Here is a 24,924-nt window from a genome sequence, read left to right on the forward strand (position 1 = left end):
TTTGGTAAAAGTAACATTACAATTTCGACGAGAAAGCTCCATTTGGTGTCGTATAATTTTGGCATTGGGGTCATTGTATAGATACCTTGCTGATCTCCTTGAACAAACTCGTGCCATGGTCAAACGCTTGATCGAATACTCCAATGTGTCTGTTTCTGAAATAATTGGTCTATCAATTTCTATCATCGAGCATGCCTTAAAAGGCTACAAAGAAAGGCAGAAATGACTGATAAGATTTTTCTAAAGTTTCGCGAATCAACGAGGAAAACTCGATTCCTCGCTTTTCTTATCTACTTCAACAAAGATGCAATATTTTTTATGCGTTAATCGAAGAGTGAATTAAACGCTTTGCGTAATATTACTTCTTTTACATCTCACACAGTCACCGGGCTGATTCGACACCATATAAGGAAAAAGTAGGTAAGGGTCTCGCTACAGCCTTGACTGATATAAGCTCCGATCTCCTCCAATACTCGTGTTTTTTTTTTACCGGTAGTCGAGAGCTCATCAGAGATGAAGATCGCTCAGTCCACGAACAGCCTTAATCAATTTCTTCTGCGTTATAATTTTAGCAGAGTCCCATTAAGTCTCTCTTGTGACGAAAATTGAGCAACAAAGTTTTATGTACATTTTTAGATTAAGGCTGATGAAGAGTCCTTAATACTGACTTACCTCGTGAAGGATCTACCGAAACAGCAAGGTCGTAAGTATTCTGCTTCTGTCCCAATTCAACTTGAGTCTTATAAGCCTATATAAGTGAACTGAGTCACCTTCTCAATCGTCCTTATCTCGTCATTCTCGTTAATTTGAAACAAACCAAATATAAAATTTCACTCTGATAAATCGTTATTGGCCATTGCTTGGCTCGAGAGCAAGACTAGTTGTATAGAGATTTGGATGAGGTGGGATAAGAGTCTGGTAAGTAACAAATAATGAGCGTTTACGTATAAATAAATAGGACGCAACAATAATTTATTCCTTCTTATTTTACAATTAGTATTTTCGTTTAATATTTCGCGAAAATGAGGTATCAATTTTTGAGATATATTGCGACATAATGCCGCAAAATGCAGATTTACGCAGGACCATGCGTGCGTATTGTATAATACATTATATGCATGTGTGATACGTGCATCGTTCATAATGTGTTTTAAACGTAGGTATAAATACATTTTAGTCCTACATGCAAGGCTATAGAGGAAGGGTTAAAGATTCGTCTCTCTAAATATATGCTATCGTATGTACAGAATTATTTGCTTCGAGGAACTTTTCTAGCGAACTTGAACAAGGTTTTCAAGTAACACCGAGTTCTCCAGACAATTCCCTCGTTACGTTTTGCCACGAGCAAAACGTCGAGGATACAAAGTATTAACGATACTCTTTTATACGCTAATTTCATTCATTACCATGAAATTCATTGATTCCTCATGCGATGCTTAACAACGTGAGATGACTATCGACTTGGGGACATTTCTCCCATGAATTTTTATACTCATTTCATCAAAAATCAGCGCGAATACGTTAAGACATTATTTTATTGCACAATATATGTAATCGTACGAAATAAATGTAAATTAGAGGACTCAATTTTATCAATTAACTTGAAAACGGCATAAAACAGCTTAATGATTGAAGCAGCACTGCCTTATAAAAACTATTCATTTTGAAAAGAATTTTCTTTCTCATGATAATCTAACTGTCCATAAGCATTCATAATTTAATTGCTATAAACACTAACTTCATTACTGACATTTTATCAAACTTAATTTGCACTTTCGCAACAAACTTCATAAATTTATCTTTGTCTATACATAATATCAGATGGTAAAAAAATTATGATGCGGCAGTTTTTGGTTGAAACTACTTGAAACACCATAGAGATACATACACGGTACGACAGGAGAGTTTTGAGGTCTTTACCTAAAAAAAATAAAAGATGCACTTTTCCATGAAAATCACAATTAATTTCTTTTTTTAGGTTTAGTCTTCAAACTTTTCTGTTGCACCATGTATCCAATCGCAATACCTAACAAATTAATTACATAAACTATATCGATATGTTAATAAATTTTCATTCGACGATTTCGGTAAATTGATATGTAATATTGACTTTTCAAATTAGAAGAAAGCATCGAGTGAATATCAATTTCTTGTGAATAAATTGACGCTTTTGGCGTGATACATAAATACTCAGACTATCGCACACATGTCCATTGATAAATAAATAAATAGTGCAGTCTTGGCTTGATACTACGTAACCAATTATAGAAATTCACGTAGAGAGAAATAAGAATATGTTATAGAAGACTTATAAAACTGAAAATACAAAATTATCCTTACAAAAATAAATAAAAATGCCATTATTATATCAGACAGGCAGCATCATACTTTCGAGATAATGTGGATTCGCATTAATTTGTTAATATCAATTTTGATATGTACGTTGGAAAAAGAAAATAAAGAAAATGTTTTAAGAACATTATAAGCCGCATTGCTACTACTTGAATCCTTGCGAAGTATCCTCGTACTATTTATTCCAGTTATCATCTCAAAACTTAACTCTAGGAATGAACTTACAGTAATTAAAATACTTTTCCGTTTTTAATTACGAAGCTTTCTAAATGCACCAGCTGCTCTCCGAACTGTGTTCCAGCGGCAAAATTCTCATTCCTGCATTTTTTTATTACTAGCTCTTTGTCTCTTGTCTACAGATGGGTCTGAAAGGGTTTAAATAAAAAAATAAACAGGATAAGAGAGAATTTCGGAAATGAAGTAAAAATAAAGTGCGCCGAGGGTATGAAGATTATATAGTTTATAAAAAAAATTTACTGATACTGAAGAATAGAATTATTAAGAGTTAAAAAAAAGTATTCTAAACAAACGCAATTATAGTACTAAACATAATGATAATGCTAAATAAATATTTACAATAATCGTATCAATGGCAATAATAATAATAATAATATTTTATTTAAATAATGTCAATTGCTTTATATATAACCGAATGTTTCGGTCAAGTGACAATTCATTCACGATAACATCGTTATGCCATGCACCGGATAGTGAAATTAAATAACATTATTCTGCATTGGCGTTAACAGACAAGGAGAGGTAATGCAATAATCTCATAATTTCATAACAGTTAGATTTGTATACATTAGAAGAAGACGTGGCGTTGTTGAACAGAAAATTTTTGTGTGAATAATTGACTGGTTATACACGAAAATTCTTCCAGTTCATCGACTGCTTCAGTTTTCTTCACAATTACCACTCTCATTTTACGATATAAAACGTATATTTTTATTGAGAGATTTAATATTTCTAAGCTGTTAAAAAATATCTGCAACAACAAGCGCATTAAAAAATAAAAGCTTTCATTTGACTTATCGAAGCATAAACTTTTTAACAACAACAATTTGATAAGTACGTTCAATATTGGAGATGTCTTGGCTAATTTACGAATTTTATATGACATATGAGAGTGTTAACAAATAACGTGAAATTTGTCTACATATTGCAAAAGAGTGATATTCTGCACACCTTACGTACTACAAGATACTATGAGATATTCGGTCAACAAGCATTCTATGCACGTGATACAGCTGCACAGATCCTTATTGCGTTAGTAACTCTAAAAACTGAAATATTTTAATACATTGATTTTGGTTTAATATCAATAATTATCATTGAATAAAAAATTAAGTAAAAAATGCAAAGATGGAAGTACTTTCCTAATCGTGATGACGTTTGTCTCCACGATTTACAAAAGTTTGCCTAGAGTAATAATAATTAATTTTTTCAATCTACCGTCAATTCCTTGGCACGTTTACACGACACCTGAATCAAAGAATATCCTATTTCACTCTCATTCCCTTTTATCTTACTAATAATGCATTTATATAATTTTCATTCTTTTAAAGAGCGCCTTTGACAAATCTGAATATTCTTAAGTACAATGAATGCGTCAAAATATAATCAAGATTAAGTCATTTTAAACAGAATATTACACAAGTTGTCTGAAAAAGAGTAGAAAAGTTAACAGAGTCTCACTTGATTAATGTCAGAGATTATATATATATATATACCAACTAAAAAGACTAACCAAAGTCCACCCTAGCTTACATTTGTAGGAGATATATCGCTCTTGTAGTTATTAGTACAATCGGTAACGTGAGATATATATATATATATATATATATATATTTTTATATACATATAGAATACTGAGGAGAATTCACATTGATCGATAACTTTCTTTTCAAAGTGCAGTTTTACTCGAATAAATGAAACTTCAAGGCTCTCGTCGACGAACACTAAGGGCTCTTTGCACGGTCTTCATGATCGCTACGTGTTGGGAACCGGAGCGTTTCAAACTGGTTCTGAGCTGACGATATACAGAAATAGTTGTACTTTCTTCGGTTGCACCTGGTTCCGTACGACTTATCTGTCTCTGTATACATGTAACCAGCAGAAAATAAAAGAACCAGTAAAAAATAAATAAGGAAAATATACGAAAATAACGTTAGAGGACCACTGAACTACAACTTATAAAAGCTAGAACAATCGGGATTTGTTAATCGGGGAAGAATGGTCATGCCAGCTGCGGGGGGTCGAAAGACAAAATAATCAAACAGAAATCACAAGCTAAAAGCAAAAGCGACGGATCGTCGATCGACTGCAAAAACGATTCTTTTCAAGAGTACATTGATTTCAATACTAACATAGGGTAAAACAAAAAAGAACATGGATGTTTGCAAAGAAAGGAAAAATTCGTCCGTAACTCCGATACGACTATACATCTCACCAAATTTTATACTTGTGTCGTTTCTTTAATGCGGTGATTAAGAGTGATACGTTTAATTGAACAACATTTTGGCTTTTCATAAAACGCTCGTTATATTCTCGAACCTACAGTAGCAACGCATTTACGTTTTCTTTTTTCTATTCTCTTCGACTACATAGATTTACACAGATCCTATCTACCATATAAGGACCCCTCGCTCTTCTTTAATACTTCCCTCCGCAACATTGGAATATAATATACATTACTGTCTTCATATAATATGCGAATTTTTGCATAATTACATACAGATATGGATAAAATTGAGACACACATTAGGTACATGTACATAACAGTAGTTAGATATTGGTAATGAAAAAAATCAGCGGAGCTTCTAAAATGAGCTACATATTTATTTACAGTCTATTACTTTGTTCTTTCAATTGTCCACTAATATTCTCGTCTCGATCTAAACCTTTAACGATCATTTTAATGTCTCCTTGTGGAACGAGCAATGTAGGAAGTACAGCAATTTATTCATCGGTCGAGCTCGCGATTATGACAAAAACGTATTATTACGTATGAGTAATAAAGAAATAGGGATGAGTATACGATGGATTTTAACCATTTTTTTAAATTGTCTAACTCTGTAGGCCGATGGTATTAGATGTATATATATATATATATATATATATATATACTATACGTATTTGTCATGTTAAAATCGCACTCGTCTGTACAACGACTAATCCGTCGTTTCAATAAAGAGATTCCGACTGTGAGTACATTCTTCAAAATTAATTCTAAAAAATCTACAAGTTTTTGCTACTTGACGAGTTTTCTGTATGAAAACTCGTGATTGCTTCATATTTTACTCGTTTCTATATGTACACATATTGATTGAGAAGAGCTCTCTTTTGATATTAAAATTTAAATTCTCTCTCTCTCTCCCCCTATCTCTTTCGTAAACCGTTTGACTCTCACTTTCGAGGATTCGTCGCTGTGATTGTGCAGGCCATCCACAGTTGCACACGCACTGACGGGGATTAGAGGATGAGATGCACATTCACTCTCGCTGCAGTACCTCCTAATTTATGGAAATAGAGAAGCTTTCAGAACGTCTGAATTCACGCACGAAGCATTTCAAAATTGAATTCCTAATTTTGTACCACAACATATAGTACCACTCCCCGATGTTATTACATTTCGTGTTATACTAGATATATATATATATATATATATATATATATACTATATACCCAAAAGCCAGAAAGTTTGCTTTAGCATTAGTTACGAATAATACGAGTACATTGCGACGATCGTTGGAAATTTTAAAACGCTTCGAATGTGATTCTGGAGAAGCCGTAAAGGAAACTAGTTGAGATTACTGGCTAGAGTATTAGTGTATATGGTTTTACCGTAAACTTTCCTCTATAGTGCGAAATTGGTAAGTTTTGTGCATTGATAACGGGAGTGTCCCGAAAGCGATGATTCAGCTTGTAAATGCCAAGGACGTATATAACATAATTAAATTCATGAGTTTTCGTTACGAAATATCGTCACGAAGCCAGTGACTATTAAAGTATGGAAAAACCCTCGGCCACTCGGGATAAATGCGCACAATTTCAATTGATCGTTATCATAACGAAAAAGACGAAAAGGCATGTACCTCGTTATCTCCTTATCTCGAGGTTTTTTTAGTAAAGGAAAGATGGATATTAATTAGACCAAGTTACTTACACAGACACGTTATGTCCAATGTGCATTAATTTTACAGACGTAAACTGTGTGTAAAGTGCTACAGGTTCGGCTTTAGCGTGACATACCTATTTCATCTTTTACCATTGTGATATGTTGGTAAACTTACCATTTCTGTAGTGAGACTGGCGAGAGCCTCTTCGACGGTAGCCGCTATTCTTCCGCCGTCCTCGTGCCGATGATTTCTGCCTTTGATCGGTGTGGTCGGAAAACCTAAAAGTATTCCAAATCGTCACAGCCCAATAAAAATCTTAACTGGTAGCAACTTGACGATGATGCTACATGCTGAAGTGATAAAGCGTGTCTAACAACTGAGATGTTACAATAAATTAATTAATCAAGAAATATGCCTGAAAATGCAGTATCAGATGGCTGACAGCACTCTGAGTGTTTCTTTTTACAAACTATGCTGACTAGTAAACTAACTAACTATTGTAAGATTGTGTATTAAACGGTGCTTTGTTCCAGACAAGAAGCGTGTTTCGTGTTGAAAGGTAGTGTACGTGAGTCTGTTACATATTTAGAATAGAGAAGAAGAAAAAGAACATGGAGCAGCAATTCCTGGGCTACCGATATCATTGGTCAGATCATAGACAAAGTAAAGGTCAAAACAGAGAATATAAAAAAATGTGTTTAAAGGTTTAATGAATAGTGACCAGATAGCGAGGCATTGTATTTTTGGAATGTCTGCTTTATTGTCGCTCTCATTGTCGAAAAAAATTGATGATGATGATGCAGTATACATCATTTCCTAATATTGCTAAACAGAACTATTTTCGATATGCACGTAGTCGATCATAAATATAGTATTTTTTTTTCTACGGATTCTCAACTATAAAAAAAGAGAGAAATTATTTGCATCACAGACTAATATTATTCGGAAAGTGACTGCCTCGTTGCGATACGTTTCATAAGCTACAGTTTAATTATAAACTTTGAGAGGGAGTATTTTGTGTTCTTATTCTCTATTTGCAGGCACTTTCGAATAATTAATAATATTGTTTACGTTCAAGATTTTACGTAGAGATGAGGAAGATCTACGAGTGGTTCCTTTCAACACTTACGGACGACAACCTTCAAATACAATCTAAAACATATAGACAATGAGATTAGGTATAGGCACTGAGACTTGGATCTTTTTCTCCTTGGCTGATCATCGATAACTCTACTTAAGTATAGTACAATTAAATACCTCTATAAACAGAATTCGAGTATTCGTAAACTCATCTTTGGTCTTCGTCGGTATAAAGCATTGTAAAGGTCAATGGTCGTTACTTTGGCTACAATAAATTCGTGATATGGAAAGGTTAACATTTAGCCTAGTATCTGCACTCGAAGATACAATTAAATATATACAATTAGCTATATTGCGCTGCGCAAAGCTTTAAATCTAACATGTGAAACGGATCTAGCGTTAGAACTAAACGACCTAATGAAAAATATAGTAATAGTAGTCGTATACTCTCATTGAACAATAACTCTACGGTTCCTTCGGACTAATTCACATTTTTCTGCACAATGTGTTGGATGTAAAACGAATATACATGTATGTATACAATGCTGAATTGGCATGCTTGAATTTGTTACTTATAAGAGTCAAGGCAATTGTTGAATATGATTGATGCATCTTCCCTTTTTAAAAACACGTCTTGTACAATCGCTCTAATTAAGAGAACCTATAATACAGATTTATATCGTGTCTTGGAGGAAAGGATCGCCGTGGAAGGCATAGAGAAAGAGAACAAGAACGAAGAATAAAATAGAGAGGAAGATAACGAAGATATCTCCAAGACGAAGAGAAGATATTCCATTTACAGATCGATTGGACGCCCTTCCTCAGCTGTTGTAGTAGAGGTGAAGCGCTAAGAGGAACTTACCTATGTCACCACTACTGGAGCTTTCCGTGAAAGATGGTGTACCCTCTGTCCATGTGGGCGTCGAGCCTTCCGCGCTGCCTGCAGGTGGAGTCCACGTTTGCCCACCACCTCGACTACTACTACCACCGCTTTCAACGCTTAACGATGATTTTGTTTCCCTTCCACCGCTGCCACTTCCGCTACCGCTACTCTCCAAGTGCACGTCTGATATACTAAAAATGAATAAATAATTAATTCACCGATTAACACACTTTCAACGATATACTTTGACAGAGAAATAGACCAGTGTTGTACGACTCACCTTACTGCATCGTGATGATAAGGTTTCGTCAAGGTTACATGGTGTACAACCTTGTTTTGTTTAGAATGTGGCGAAGCCATACTGCTTGTGAGAATGGTAGGTGTTCCTGTTTGCTGAAGATGACCGCCAGAAGCCAAGGTTTGGTCGTTTGAGCGCACTGCATCGTCAAAAGGCGGGGGCGGGGTGGAACAGGTGGAAGGAAGGGTGCCACCTACAAAAAGCGTTCTACCATTAGCCCTAACAAAAATCAAATATACTTCCAGGTCAGGGAAATCACACGATTACTCTGTTACTTTTGTTACGTCCTTCAAAAAAGTATATCTCAAATATTAAAAAGAACTTTACGCACAAATTGCACATTCTACTCCAAAAACATGATATATATATATATATATATATATATATATATATCTATAGGGAAATTTTTGGAAAATTGCAGCAGAAGAACAAAAATTGTAGCTTGTGAAAAAAGAAAGGCAATATCGGTGAAGGATTAGCAGGTAGAGCATATTCAGGTGTACGATGAGCCTTTATACAGGTCCGCTTTAATGCAAGCGATAAAAAACTATACCTAACTGTGAAAATAGCCCATGGAAGAAACGAATTTCATACCATTGGTTTACTATGTACATATACATAAAACGAAGTGCAATTATGTGAACGTCTCTTTATTGTCGTACACAAATAAACACACACACACACACAAACAGCTTCTTAACAAAGATGAATAAGAAACATTATCTCAAATCTAAAAAGCAGTAACATACTTTCATTAGGAACTTTGTTTTGTAAGAGTACTTTATCATGCAAATTAAAACCGTATTAGTATTTATTTTTTCGTTCTAAGCGAGTGAACAAATCTGTAATAATAATAATGAGAGAAAACCTAAAGAAAAAAGCTAAATCTGGCGTCACTACGAGCGTTGAAAATGCAAACTAACACCAGATAGTTTTTCTTTGGTCGCAAGAGTGATAACGCATATTCAAATATTACAGATTATAATGCATATATATGTATACTATGCAGTGCTATACTATGTCAGTTTTATTGCTTAAATAAAAATTTGCTAATTTGTTATTTTACCTCTCTGTGGGAACGTCGACTATCCTATGAATCATAGTGATACCTAACATATACGATCAGGATAATGAGATGCAACAAAGGATACACTAAAAAAAAAACAAAAAAAATGAAACGTGCTTGCATGGCCATGCAAAAGAAAGAAAGGCAAGGAAACTAACTAAACACCGCTGCGTACTTTTTGATACGATCCTTTATGCTATTTACTGTTGAACTATTAATTTAAACAACACAGCCTATGTGTAGCCGTGCAGAAAGGATGAGTTGGGCTTTAGGATACGCTTTTCAGTTTTCCAACATTCAATATCCAACTTTCTCTTGTATTCATCGTCAGACATTTGTCGATTGTCCATAGATTTTTGACTAGATTTCTCGCAAAATTTTAAGCTCTTCGTCTTATTCCTATTTTCTGTCTCGATTTCCCTCACTCTTTCACGAACTAGAAATTTGGTCTTAGCTAAGTATGGATCAAGATTCGGGTGTTTGTCAGCAAAGCTTTTAACGCTGATCAGTGGCGTGGAATTTGACTTTGGAAACGTTTCGCTTCTACTAGGATCGATCGAATGAAATCGATCATTTTTCGCATCTCGTTGAACGCTCTTCGAGAGATGTAAATTTTTGCTTTCCTTCAAAGATTCAATTTTATTACTCATATCAGCAGCAGTATGGACTACTTGTAGATTCGAGGCTATCAGTGACTTTTTTCTCATTGATTTTTGCTTAATTTTTTGGAGTATCTTGCTGCTCCTTCGCTTTTTCAGCAGACTCTGCTTCAAATCTTCAATGGCTCTTTCTCTCTTAGAGGGAGCCTCTTTTTTCTGCGCTTTAGAATCGGCCAAGGCTCTTTTACGCTGGTTCGTCACAGCAGAGATTGTTTTGATCGAGGCTTCGATTTCCTTCTGCTTTCGCTTTATCCTCTCGTTATAGGTTTCCGAATTTTTCTTATCTTTACGAGACATTTTGTAATTCATTAATTCAGGTATCGAGGCAGGATTGATAAAATACGTAAATTTATTTAAACGAATTCTATGATCCTTTTCAGGTTTGAGTGTCTCCTTAACCGAAGTAAGTGGTCGAAGGTGGCCCGTCGTCGATGTATTCCCACCTGAAGCGGTATATCTAAATTTTGTACGCTCCGGTCTAAAAGGGTACGGACTCGTGCGAATGATATAAGAATCCGCTACTTTTTCAACGCTCAAAAAATCCTCCTCTATACTCCATCTGCTGTTACTCAAATTCGACCGACCACTGCACATATTGACATACAAGTGTCTCTCGTCTCTCGGGGCAACTCTTTCGATCCGACCCTTATCGTTAGCTTCCACTCTAAAAACTCCATCCTCCTCTTCGATATCATGGTTCCATTTCCAGCTATAACTGGATACCTTCATCGATTGCTTCCAGCTCTGGTTGGAGTAGGATTTCGAGTAGTTTCGCTGCACTCGAAGTGAATAGGCAGGCGTTGCAGCATGCATTTCGCCATTGGAAGTGTCATCGGTGCATCCAGTGACGGTGGTGGTGGTGGTGGTGGGTTTGTTGGAAAGACCAGCGCGTGAAGGGATGTCGCGTGGTCCTGAAGGATGAGCAAGAGTCGTATCGAGGAGGAGGAGAGTGGATGGGAAATAGTGCGAAGGGCCAGAAGTCTCATGCAAGTAGCGTCTGGCGATAAGATCAGCGTCGTCACCTCGGCTGGATGATGTGGAGGAAACGGAAGTAGCGGGCGGTAAGTGTCGATGGTCGTCGGGAGGTGGTCTGGCAGCCCTGGAGGCCGTTCCCCTAGGAGGTACGGGAGGTGGCACCTTGCCAGAAGGTACCAGGTTGGGGTTGGGTGGACTGGCACCGGCTCTGCCCTTCAATACTGCAGGATAGCTCGTGACTTTCGTCGCGGCAACCGATTCTCCCGTTTGTGAAGTTGGTGTTTGTTGCTGATGATGATGATGATGAGGGTGCTGGTGCTGAGCCTGAGTCGTGATGACGCTCAGTGGCGGTGGACTGAGGCTTCCGCTCGTCGACGTTGCCAGATTGACAGGTGTCGATGTTGCAATCGGAATGGAACCGGCTGGCATCTTCGTACTTCCGGTGCTCGCTGCAGCTTCCGTCGGGCTCACCACTTTGCGCGTTGGATTTCGTTTATTTGCATCATCGGGTTGTTGCCAACGGCAGTAAAGGGGATGCGAGGAGAGAAAGAACAGACGAGCCGGGTGAGATTTTATCAAAACATGTAAACTTTTCATCATTCCGCTCTTAAGTATAGCTAGCATGTCATTTTTTATACACTCTAATTTCTGCTCAACTTTCATCGAAAATTTCTCTAACGTTAATCCAGAATCTAAAGCATTAACTGCTTTGCGTCTGTTTATATGATATTACGATTGTAATAATGCAGCAGATATTGATCAAATTTATTGCTCATTGTGAAAATTTATTCGTGTTTATTTATTCCGTAGTAATTTTTTATCATTTGGAAGAATTAATTTTTTCTTCAGAGAGAATTCGAAGAGATTACAATTGATAATGAATAATCGAAGATCAAAGGAAGGTAAGTGATCGTTATATGAAACTCACCAGCTTTGGTAGGTGACGTAGCATGCATTGTTGAACCACCAGTTGCCGCCACCGCTAAACCACGATATAACACTATGTACCATTACCGTGTTTATTGTACGTTCATATTGATAAGGGAGAGAGAAATCTGATTTTACAATGAAACGTTAGAAAAATGTGGTTTCTGAAATATTAGATTTTCTCGAACTCTTTGGTAAACGGTTCTCTGTCCCTTATACAAAAAATTTTCATTAGAAAAAACATGATTTTTCAAGAGACGTTCGTGTTCTCGAGAGAGACAGAGAGAGAGAGAGAAAAAAAATCAAACAAAACGATGATATATAGATCAAAAACGCAGACACATGAAAGGAAGCATAAAATTGACATTTCATTTAATAGCTTCTGCCTTAAAGATCTGATTTCAACTGTGCGTTGGACACATGTAGTTTATGTATATATATATGCCAGTGTGCAAGCTACATACACATTGGACGACCTTGATGATAAACGATTCTTTAATTCGTCTGATGTATACAACTAGGACAAATGGGTTCATGGGGAAGTTTCAGCAATGTCATACAGGGGAAGTCTTGTGAATGTTTTAGAGACGAAAATCTTGGGAATATCATAACTGAGCTTCTTACATTGTTCATCGTGCTTGTCTACTCGTGTGAATTTCACCACAAATAATCAGAAAAATCATTTTTTTTTACTCTAAGGAGCATTGGTGAGAAATAATCTTTAAAGAGGATCTACTCTCCAATTAATTTCTTCTAGATTTGGATAAATATCTCTTTAAAAACTGACATAAAATTGTGTGTATTTATCAGGTAAATGGTGAATAATAATAATAATAATAAAGAATTATAGCGTTAATTGTGCAATGAACTTGATTAGCTTACCGGTCGAGTCGAAATCTCCCTCGAGTGGCCTCAGCGGTCGTGTTATACTTTTTCTCTTCGAAGGGGAATGCTTTAACGCTGAAACATAAATCACTTTATTTAATATGTATTTTTTCTTTTCATTTAGGAAGCTGCTCGCTTCAGAACTCGTAATACAATTTCCTTAATTAAAGCATAATTATCAGCAAATAAGCTTATATTTTTTGTTAAAGAAACATTTATATTACGCAGTAGTATTTTGAAGAATTTTAATTCAACTGAAAAGTTTTATTATTAGAGCGTCAGATTTCTCGAGGCAATCTGAGAGTTAGAGAAATATGTCACAAGTTAAATAAACAATTGTATTGTGCCACAAAGTATAACAAGTACAATCATGTTATACGTAATAGAAAATGCTAAAGACGCGTAGCGGTGTATATAAGCGAAAATGGTAAGAGTGTATCGTGAAGTTGGCACACTGAAAGCATCGATGTCACCTGCTGAAATAAGTAAAATAACTGATTAATCAATTAATTATATTTTAGCGCATATCCTAGCTTAAGTAAAATTAAATACAAAATTAAATACATGGCGAATATAAATATTAAATACTACCCATGCCTAAACGAATGTTCGCTTGCCTATCTATGTGTACGCTTATACAGGAATATTGTGCTAATAATAATAAGACAGTGATCGTTAGTACAGTTCATTTTTTTGGCTAATGATAAAATCTGAAAGGTAAATGGATAAGTATTAAATAGGGTATGTGTCTAGGCTAACTAATTGCTGCACGATTGAATGAACCTAAAAGAATAAGTAGGTTCCTACGACGAATCTAGGAAATTTCATACATATATGGGGAATATAGATGACAGTTTACAAGTATCTATTTTCTGGTAAGTCCTATTCTTAAATTTGGAGAGGCTGAGATTATCTAAGCTTGCTTTGAGATGGATATCGGGGCTCGAGTGGCTACGTGATATAAATAGATTTTTTAAATCTACGAGTGGGTGTTCAACGAATAGATAAAAACATAAAAGAAATGTTCTTTTTTAAATAGTATGACGAATAGACGAGCAGAATTATTATAATAATTGATAAAATTATAACTTTTTTTTTTGCACGATAAGGAACGAAATATTAATGGATGGTGTGGGAAAAATTAAACTTCTACAGAAGACATAGTAATAATGACAAAACCCCAAACCACAATTTAAGATTGAGAAAATCACATTCCACTATTATAATATTCATTTAAAGCAAAACCCACAGTATATCGATCAAACTTGGTAGTTATTAAAATCATACGAAGTAGTACAAGCAGAGAAATAGAAATGATTAGACCAGACATTTATGGTAAATTCAACCAAGCATGCTTAATTCAAGCCTACTTAAAATAGGGTTACCAACCTATGCAGATATTCGCAAATAATTTTAACGAAGAGCCATCGATCAATAGACTATATGTTTTATTCTTTACTGAAAAAACTCAGATTGACGTGATATACGACTTTGCGAGCTGCATAGAAAAACTGAAAATCCTTCGATAGACAGCTTGTCATTTGAAGTATTTGTGAATTTCTGAATAAGTTGGTATTGCTACACAAGCAAGCTTAAATTGAGTCGACTTGGTTGGATTAGGAGGATGTAACATTAGATCCAATAGTTTCATGTGGAGTGTGCATTCAGGAAGTAGGCGTAGAAAACAGTAAAAACGCCAGCGCATACATTATCAAATGTGGTACAATATATAGATAATTGGACGACAGTCATAGACACACAGAAAGAGGCAGGCAGACAGCAGACAGAGTTACCTATGTAGCTGGTGACGAGGTTACGGAATTTGCGATGGTGTCCTTTAATCTCAGGCAGGTCCACTTTTGGTATTGAATTTTCGAGGTTCGATCAGTAGCAGGTCAGATCAGGTCAAGGGTCGACACGGAAAGAAGTGCACGGGACACAGAAACATCACATTTAGCTAATATCATATATCGCTAATGATAAAATACCAAATTATTTAACAGATTTATAAAAAATTTTATAATCATCGAATAGAGTGAAAGAAAAGAAAAAGAGAAAAAAACGGATATAAGCAGAGGACCGTGTCGTATAATAGAGTATAATGTAACTCGTAGAGAAGATTCCGATGTTTAAAACCGACGATTAGTATCGTCTATTGTTAAATGATTTCTATAGCTTCAAATGAAATAAATATTTCAATCAACGCTATTCATGCGTCTCCTCATTTTACAGGCTTCCTTCGATTGTACTTGATGAGAAGCGTATAAACTCAAAGATAATGCAAACAGAACGATTGATAATAGGAATCCTTATGAACTGAAACATAGTTGACAAACAACAGGAAACATTGCATGGTATTTAAAACATGTACAAAGTGTAACGCGATTGTAGTGCATACAAAAATCAATAACTATAGTAATGATTTATGCTTATGGTACAGGGAATATTTATAATAATTGCATTGGCTAGTCGTTTTGACTGTTAAAAAAATAATTAATGTGCTAATGGGTTTTAAGTATAGACCTATAATATACAAGTAGATGTGTTAGTATTAGCATTAGCTTTAACCCTAGCGGTAGTAATGGTAGTATGAAATAACTGTTCTGATTGTGCAGAGAAAATAATGAAGCTAAAGTGTACATGGGGGGGCTTATAAATGAAATGGTATTGTAAACAGCGAATTTGTTTATTGTAAAATATATAAGTATGTACATTGGTGTCCACGTATGGTATAGTAGCTGAATATCGTCACTACAAGAATGGCCTTCACACTACTTTTTTTTCTTACTCGCTCGGATGTTATTATGTCATAGCTATTAAAATAACTGTGGCATTATAAAATCGCTTTAACAAATTTATCATTAAAACTATGCAACTCTATTTACTAAACTTGGAAAAAATATACGTATATCTGGCATTACTTATCACAATTGTCTACTTAATTTGTAGACTGCACAAATATATTCTCTAAAGATACAGCGAAATTTTTAAGACAAAAAAATATTTAGATTGAGAATGTTTGAAAGATAAAAAGTTCCACCGAAGTATCATGCATATCTGTGCATCCTACTGGTTTCCTCTCTCGATAATGTACTTCATTGAATAATGCCTACCTAATAATCTGTTTTAATAAAATAGCGATTTTTCTGTTTTGGAAGCTTTCAATCTCGAATTAAGAATTTCTCGATACTTAATTCAGGAAAATTTTCGTCAAACATTGGCACATGATTATTTGATTAAGGAACTTTGTCTGTTCGGCAGTAGATTCGATTATTATCGGGATTGGCCAACAAAAGTCCACACAATACCGACAAATTGTTATTTGAACGGTACAAAAATATTATACTAGTAAAATATAGCTCTCATTAAGATTATATAAAAAATGTACAAATTCTCTACCTATTAACTTAAAGTTTTAAAATGACCTTATATCTCGTTACTATTTTACTCTACCTATATACTTTATGCCAATTATCGCTAAAATGTTTAACATTGACCTTGCTTTAGCGTTATAATACTCAGCTGAATCCGTGGACACCAGTGGACTAATCATTATCCGTGTTAAAATGAGATTACGAAAGTTATAAAAATTAAGTTCTTGTTCGTAAATTAATAGCTTTGAAATTATAAGGCAGTATTTATTAGAAATAAAAAGTAATAAAAAAATATTATATAAAATTTAAAATATGTACTCTGTGTTAGCAATTAGTTACACCAAACAAAACCCAAGGGTGTTAATTGAGTCATCAACACAGGATACTCTAGTTAGAGAACTGATTACTGTAGCGTAGTCTTATACAGATTACTCCCCCGTTTTAGAGATAACTGTATTTCTTATTTACAATTAACAGCTGATTAGCTACTCTAGAAATCTTATTAAAAATCTCTCTGAAATTTGGAACATAATATTACTTTGGACGGTTAAAATCGCTTTACAGTAAATTGGAATGTGCGGAGCAACAGATCTAATATTCTGTTCGTAGTTTCCGTTTCTTAAATTTACAAGAAAAAAGTATTACCACTGGAACTCGAAATAAAAATCGAAACACGTTATATCAAATAGCATTGAGCTAATGTCTGCTAAAACTTATCGCGTTCCAATTGATATCCTGAGATGACCTTGAAGCTAATTACTAAAAAGTATATAGTGTCGGTGAGTAAAATATGGACGTTGGACGTTTCTTAGCAATCGTAACAAGTGGCCTGAAAATATATATTCATACATATATATTTTCTAGCCTAAGTCTTACTGGTCTATGTAAATTGGAATCTGCATCTTAAATAACAAGATAATAATTACATCGTTATTTCGAATTATTATCAAATGTTAAGTATCTCCTTGAGCACCGTTAATTTTATGCTTGAGCCCTAATTCTTATGCCCCAATTCTAATAAAACTTTGAGATACAGTGTAAAAACATCTAAACGTATGTTCGGCTACATTGCTCATGATTTAGCACAAAATATTGGCACTTTTTTTAACCGAGTAACCTTATTGCCTAAAAAAATATACATTGTTCTATGACTTAGGGAATATTTACGTTTAAATTATATCTATAATTACAGATAAGAGCTAAAGGACAAAGAATTGTGGAGCATTGGATATCGGAAACCTGCCCTGATAACTTACAGATTAGGAATGAGCCTTGTTGAGTGTTAACATTGAGGTCAAATTTGCTAGCAGAGGCTGACTGGGATGGTACTTACGTGAAGGTATTTTCTTGAATACTGTTTTGGCCATGAAATCCTGAAAACGTTGCGCATAAAATCCTGGTCGATGCACTGATACTGTATCCTGAAATGATTCCAATTTTTTTGATTACGTAAAACTCATATTTTCCCGAGAAACATGCATGCGCGATAGAATAATTTACATATTTACAAAATAGATACAATAAACTGTTACTTACACCGTCGTGTATCATTGATTTCCACGTGTGCTCGAGTTTCTTCTTCAACCTATAGCTTTGTAAGATATCAATGATACCGACAAAAAGTAAGAGTCGCTCACCCCGAGCATTTCTGGCTGGAATTCCACCTGGACTGCTAGGGACAGAAAATCGATAAATTTCAATGTATATTCAATTTTTATCCAAACTCAACGATGTAAAAACACTTGGATTATTAATTATTGGATAATTTCTATGAAATACTCACGGTACATCGTCCTCCTCGTCGATTGGTTCACTCTCTGCTTGAATACTTTCCATCGCTGTGCTATGAGCGACCAACCTTTGGCGATTAATGCTTCTCGATCGGTTAAGAGCTGTTGCTCCCCCTCGGTCCTCCTTTTCCCGCTCTCTTTCCGATTGTATGAAAGCTCCTGATTCACCTCCAATTGCATCGACTTCATCATCCGCACTAGCAGATAAGCGTTGCTCCTGCTAATGAAATGTTCATTCTAAACGTGTATCATTACCAAGTGATTTGCGTAGGAAAAACACAATTTGGGGGAAGAAATGCTCACAGTTTTCTCCCGTGCCGCTTGATCAAGATTATGAATTCCCACCAACAAAGAATAATCCATGATTTTGAAGCTCTCCAACACTCGACAGTCGCGTTGAATCGTTTTTACCAAAGCTCCGTATGTATCAGCTTCAAGAAATATTCCTTCTGGGTGATGTTCCATAAAATCTAAATCTTTATACGTGGGTGAAGACTTCGATCGTTCGCTTCTAGATGCCTAATAAAAAAAAAAAATATTACAAATATTCCATTTCCATCATTGACAACGATATAAGCTGCTTACTTTTCTCTTGTACGTCGATCCTTTTAAATCATACTTTTGATGCAATTTTACAGCAGATGGTAGAAGATTGTTCATTGCCACTAATCTAACATTTTTACTATTACATCTGTAGCAATATAAGCCAAAGAATTTTGGCAATAATGTTCTAGGATTTTGATTCAGATTCTGCAAAATGCAATATAGATATTATGCATGAATTGAAATTGGAAATAAAGTAACGATAATAAATATGTTATAGCATACCATATAATATCCTGGCAAAAGAGTTTGCAAGAATTCCCCTTCTTTATGCTGAACAGTCTTGATGATAAATTCATCGTCCTCCGTTAAATAAAAAATACTCCCACTCGCTCCAGGATTAGACAATTCGCGTAGAGGTGCGCTGCACATTGACATCTAAATATGTGCAAGTTATAGGATGTATCATTAAAAAGTTTTACTTATATAATTAGTGGATTAAATACTATTTTTTCCTGATATACTTATATATACGTACCAAGAAGTCATCTGGCTGTATACCAAAAAGATCTCGGAAGTATCGAAATGCAATTGGAGCGTAATTCTTAAATTTAAACTCAGAGAAATGATGCGCCGGAGTATGATTTGATCCTTCACTGGGGAAGTTGGTTGTTTCTACCGTCATAAAATCTTGCATGAGCAAATCACGCTCCGGCTTGCTCGCTAGACCACCGACTGCATGCTGTATTCCCAATTGTATAGATCCCATGATTTGCGTGGTTTGAATCTAGAAGAATATTTTTACGTTTACAGTATGACGAAAAAATATACAAGTATAAAAGCGGATCTCGCTGAACCAGAGAATGACTAACTACTAAGTGAAAAAACTGAAATAGACATTTATTTCCATCACATATAGAGCAAAATATTTGTCATTTAAGTTAGCGTGATGCTAAGAATTCCAGGCCACGTTTGGGTAGTCGAAAACTGCAAGTGACATTACACTCAACAATCGACCGTCCAATAACATTAATCTCGCTCTGGTGTTTAAGATCGAAAATTGTATTAAAATTAAATTGGAAAAATTTCTTACTTTTTTATATGTAATCTCTCCACCCACGCCAACACGCCGGTGGCCGATCTTTCTCTCCCTCTCCGACTTGTTCCGTGACATCCCCATGGGGGTTTTGAGTCCTGCAGTACCATGTTGTGCTATCGAGTTCTGCAAGAAAAAATACACCTTATTAATTAAAACCATTAATCAATAAAAATATATAGGGATCAATATTATAAATAGATTAGTCAGTCTCCCCTCGTAACAACTCAACTAAATATAAAAACTTTTCAAATAAAATAAAAATAAGAGACACAAACTGTTACTGGGAAACTGGTATTTCTATTCCCGAGATAATTGTTAGATTTATTAGAAAAGATCAGAGAACGTCCGAAGAATCATTTTATTGTGAGAAAAGATAATTACGGAAATGTAATCAAGTCTGGAAATCTTAGTCTTATTAGCGCGTGTAACATCGAGAAACGCGGCACACCGATTGACTCCTCCGGCTATTAAAGACTCTGACATCCGTGACAGCCGAAGTGGTTGTCTCAATTGTTTTTTTTTAAGCAGCCCCCCTCCCTACCGCCTATTTCGCTCACCCAACTATAATATAGTATATCTATATCGTTTCCTCTTTCATAGAGATGAATATTGACTTGTTTGCTTCGTGATAAATAGTAAAGTAATAAATAGAAAATTAACGAAGGATATCATATGCACGAATACTATAATCATCCCTCTTGTTTTTGTCCCTATTAATACATGGGATACTGCTAGTGGGTAATGACGAACGTGGTATCGTTACTCTCAGAAATAGAATTGATTTCAACTTTAATGAGCGCATCTATTTACTGAAACAATCAAGTTCAAACAGGAAGCTAAGAGGAAGTTCTCTGGAGCCATCTAATCGGTTTTCAAGCTTGGTTTCTCAACCGTTGTTATTAAATATATGATATAAAGCACAAACTCGAATTGTTTTCGACTGTAGTGCAGTGAGAAATTTCAATACTTATATAGGAATTGAGCAGAAAAAATGTTTATCGACCGATTAAAATCTCGCTTGAAATGAGTTTCAATGAAATCGTGTCTGTGGCTGGTACAATATATAAATGACAGTTAAAAGTAAACAAGTAAAAGATGTAGTTTCTCTTATCGTTCTGTGCAGTAGTACACGAAAGAATACAGCGAGCATTCTACAATTCCAAATAGAGTACCGTATTAGTCATCGGAGATTGTTCGTTGGTAATCATTGGATTGATGATGAATCATATGTGAAAGAACGCGCTAGAGGAAAACTTCAAATATACTCCCAATTATACAAAACTTAACAAGAATTTCGTGTTTCATTCAAATGATAGAGATGCTATTTTGGATTAGTAACTATTGCAAAATGTTTGATTACTTACATCGAGCGCTGTTGTTCTCTCGCCAGTAGATTTATCTGCAAAAGCATACAAAAAGGAATGTTTTATTAATGATAAAGTCGGCCTTATCAGGATTCGGAAGTCATGGTTGGCTTATTTGCAAGTTAAACTCGCTTTAAACTCACATAGACATGCGAATTACGCTTTGAAAATCTATCTGCACGGTATAAGAGAAGCGACTAAATGTGTGATATTATATATACTCTTTGATGTTTTTCATAGAATGCAGAAAGAAAAAGGCAAGTAGCGGGAATGATAAATGCTCGGACATTCGAATGTTAAAGAGTGAAAAATTAAACGCGTGCCACTGGCAGTCCCGAGTGACCATAATTGATTTTACCGTTACGCGGTAAGGGAACCAGGGGGAATTAGGAATATATCGGCAATGTCCAGGTGATATTTTCGTTGGCTGAGAAATTCTGGGGAACGAGAAAAGAGAGACAGGTGAAATGGAATTGATCGATATAGTTATAGGTTATAAGCTGCGCTGTGATCTGTTATTCGAATCAAGCGGGTGATACCCGTCAGCTGTCAAATGGCCGACAGGATTACAATTAGACGGACGGAGCTTAAAGTACGAAGGACAATGCATAAGGTATGCGCGTGTATGTGGATTCGATCGGGAGAGAAATGCGTCAAGCGGTGGAAACGTCGTCGAAGATTCATTTGGATCGATCGAAGGACGCTATTAGCGTATTCGACAAATTTAACCTAACAGGGCTTTCTCGCGTGGCAAGTCATAAACCAAATTTGTTCTATACAGTCAGTCGTGAACAGTCATGAACTTGTGCAATTCTGGGGCTACCGAGGAGGGTTTGCATGCGCGATCATGCATTTGTAGGTTATGTCTGCAACGACAGTATTCGAAGGTATTTCGGAAGTTTTTGAATGGGCCAGGGTTCGAATTGTACTCACTGTCTTCGTCAGTTGACTGATCTTGCCTCGAGTGGTCACCAAAGGCCTGTGCTGGCCCTGCCAGGCTTGTCTCGACCACCTCGATCACATCCACATTGTCGCCCGAAGCCATTTTGTGTTGTTCGAGCGCACTCTCCGACTTATACACAACGACGATCGTCTTGGTCTTGTTGACAGTTTCCCAAACGCTCCTCGTCTGTCGTAGGACGTGACCGTCGATGCTGCATCATACCTGGCGAGAGATCCTTCAAAACGGTTCTCGAAACCGACGCACGACTTCGCGTTGCATCTTTTCTGAACTCTCGATCAACTCCTCTCTCCCGGAAATATCCGTTTCACGCCTCGAAATCCTTCTTCCTTAGGCTGGTTGGAACTCGTAGAGTGAGTGTGCGTGTATGGTGTACTACGGGGCCACACACAAGAGTGCCAAGACACCACACCAGACACCCACAACTCGTCTCGTCAGCCACCTTTGCCACTGCCCCGCATGCACAACGACTCACTCTGCTCCGCTTTGCTCTGTGTGACAATTCTCCTCCTCGTCTCTCCTCCTTGCCCCGATTAGAGTGACCGACGGACGACTCGAGTGTGCCCCCTCACACCCCCCGAACACGATCACCTTTCACGGCCTTACCTCTTTACCTATCGACCGGACGCCATTTTCTTCCCACAACGGCGACATCTACCAGCTCTCCACTCAAGTTACATATCACGTGTATCAAGCGTACCACGCGCGCGGCAGCACTATCCAGTTAAGATCAAAATCCACCCACCACTTGTATATTTTTTTCAACACGATTGATTTAATATAATATAAGAGGTTACCTTCCTCTATTCACACTACATTAAACTTTTGCTCGAAAAATATATTTCTAGTCTGTTTATAAATTTAAATGTTGTTTCTTTTTAAAATCTATGTGAGGAGAGAGGAGATATTTGTTTTTCATGTATCGATTGTGTAATGTTAAGGTAATTCGAGAAGCTGTTACTAGAGAGCGCTATGTTATGGCGTGTCAATTTTTTCGTATTCAAAAGACTCGAGTGAAATTTGCTCCAGTCGGCTTTATTAATATGAAAAAAAAATAATTTTCGGTTCGTTTGGTCTTTAACAAAAATTTACGTAAAATTATTCTGTTTCGTTTGGACTATAAACAATAAAATCTTTTATCATGGCCAAGTTTCCCTGGACAATAAATAAAATATGGTATCAAAGAGCCATTTTAACCACTTTGATGGGAGCTATTGCTTATGGTATAATGGACGGATATGCGGAATATCACAAACAGGTTAAATATAAGTTACAGTGTGTATATAATTGAAAAGAGTTTAACGCATAAAGCACAAATAGCTATATATAAAAACTCTTGAAAATCTGGGCCGAATTTTCTTATCAGCGTATGTCATAGGTTATGAAGTATAGTATAATATCTTAAAAATGTTTTCGGGTTACAACGTTCATCACTTGAGTTGACATTTGAATAAGGTCGTAGTTGGATAATTCCATGCATATTTGGGGGGTTTTCTTGCCGAAAGCGACTTGGGCTTGCCACATAAACGCATGATGCGTGGTATATGTTGAATTTTATCTTTAACGAATCTTACATTATTCTCGAGCTGCCTCCGTTTAAGAAAAACGTACATAAGCATATCGACTGTTACATCGGCTTATCCGATTAGCGTGCATTCGGCCCAAAAGCAGGTCAGTTGATACGCAACGTCGGCTCCTCCTTCAAAAGCAGGAAGCTTTAATTACTCTGGTGAAACGAACTTTTTCTTCTCTCTTTACTCTGACCTTGTACCTACTCTCTTTTCCCTTTTTAAAGATGGCCGACTACGTGCGATCGATGGCATATCGGAAAGCTCAGGAGGAGTGCAGAGATTACAATGTTAAACTTTTCAAGAAGAATCGTGCCATGTTAGCCAGAGAATCCAAGCGAATCGAGCAAGATCTAGCGACTCCTACCGAAGGGGTTCCATAGGAAATTCTCCAATCGGCATAAAAAATTTCTATACGACATAAAATTGTTGAAGAGCAAAACATGATTTTTTTCTTCCTCACGAAGTGTAATTATTTCGTTACACAGAATTTATTTGGCATTTTTTTCCTCGTTATGCAAACCTCTCAGAGTTGATACTAGCAGTCGAGCTAAGTTTTATCTATGCGCGCCAAGTGTAATGATTTAAGAGAAACGATTGCCATATCTGTCGGGATTATATTTATATTTCACGCTGCAGAGCAGAAAAACGATGTCCCGATAAGAAGTAGCATCGAAACAGGAAGTATCGCCTACTTTATTAAATGAAATTTTCTGTCTGATTTTACCAACTTTTCCATCTGTATCATAAGATACGAAGATACGAAAAAGCTAATGATCATTTGAATACGGCTGATAATAGACTTTGAAACCTGAGTTATTTCTGGCAGCGCTGCTATGCTCCTTTGTATCTTTCAGCTCTCGCGAATAGGGGGTAAAGGAGGCAAGAAAAAATTCCAGGAATCAACATGTAAACATATCGGAGATAGCAGATGAATTGGCCAAAGTTAATCTCTCGAGCAAGCTGTCCAAGCTGTCCT

The 24,924-nt window shown here is 36.1% G+C and overlaps 1 protein-coding gene across 12 annotated transcripts; it reads right to left on the reverse strand.

The window, feature by feature from the left end:
* Positions 1–945: 945 nt before the first annotated feature.
* LOC136772197 (phosphatidylinositol 4-phosphate 5-kinase type-1 alpha-like) lies at positions 946–22,992 on the reverse strand. 12 transcript variants are annotated; one of them, XR_010822420.1, is made up of 19 exons: positions 22,350–22,992; positions 21,417–21,451; positions 20,047–20,175; positions 19,492–19,740; positions 19,239–19,391; positions 18,996–19,160; positions 18,714–18,929; positions 18,404–18,630; positions 18,157–18,292; positions 17,954–18,041; positions 15,040–15,102; positions 13,244–13,321; positions 12,363–12,416; positions 11,482–11,907; positions 8,717–8,927; positions 8,416–8,627; positions 7,545–7,625; positions 6,648–6,751; positions 946–2,717 (listed from the first exon to the last, which is right to left on the reverse strand). XR_010822420.1 is itself a non-coding variant. In XM_066725009.1 (18 exons), exons 1-18 carry the CDS (start codon positions 22,459–22,461, stop codon positions 2,706–2,708), a joined length of 2,670 nt encoding a protein of 889 aa, XP_066581106.1. In that variant the 5' UTR covers positions 22,462–22,992; the 3' UTR covers positions 946–2,705. The 12 variants fall into 12 exon arrangements, 11 of the variants coding, with proteins under 11 accessions (XP_066581106.1, XP_066581102.1, XP_066581101.1 ...); XM_066725009.1 differs by lacking the exon at positions 7,545–7,625; XM_066725005.1 differs by lacking the exons at positions 946–2,717; positions 7,545–7,625 and adding an exon at positions 2,946–4,450 and having other exon boundaries at positions 18,157–18,289; positions 18,404–18,627.
* Positions 22,993–24,924: the final 1,932 nt, after the last annotated feature.

Source organism: Prorops nasuta, unplaced genomic scaffold, assembly GCF_024137725.1.
Source record: "Prorops nasuta isolate Cenicafe-Biocafe unplaced genomic scaffold, Cenicafe_Pnas_1.2 PNAS00003, whole genome shotgun sequence".
Taxonomy (NCBI): Eukaryota; Metazoa; Arthropoda; class Insecta; order Hymenoptera; family Bethylidae; genus Prorops; species Prorops nasuta.

What these genes read in the sequence shown, in the direction of transcription:
- LOC136772197 (XM_066725002.1), bottom strand. Translation starts at nt 22,461, where the DNA reads ATGGCTTCGGGCGACAATGTGGATGTGATCGAGGTGGTCGAGACAAGC. An exon ending in TACAGCCAGATGACTTCTTG is followed by an intron (nt 19,392 to 19,491) that starts GTACGTATATAT and finishes GCACATATTTAG; the next exon opens with ATGTCAATGTGCAGCGCACC. An exon ending in AATCAATGATACACGACGGT is followed by an intron (nt 18,042 to 18,156) that starts GTAAGTAACAGT and finishes GAATCATTTCAG; the next exon opens with GATACAGTATCAGTGCATCG.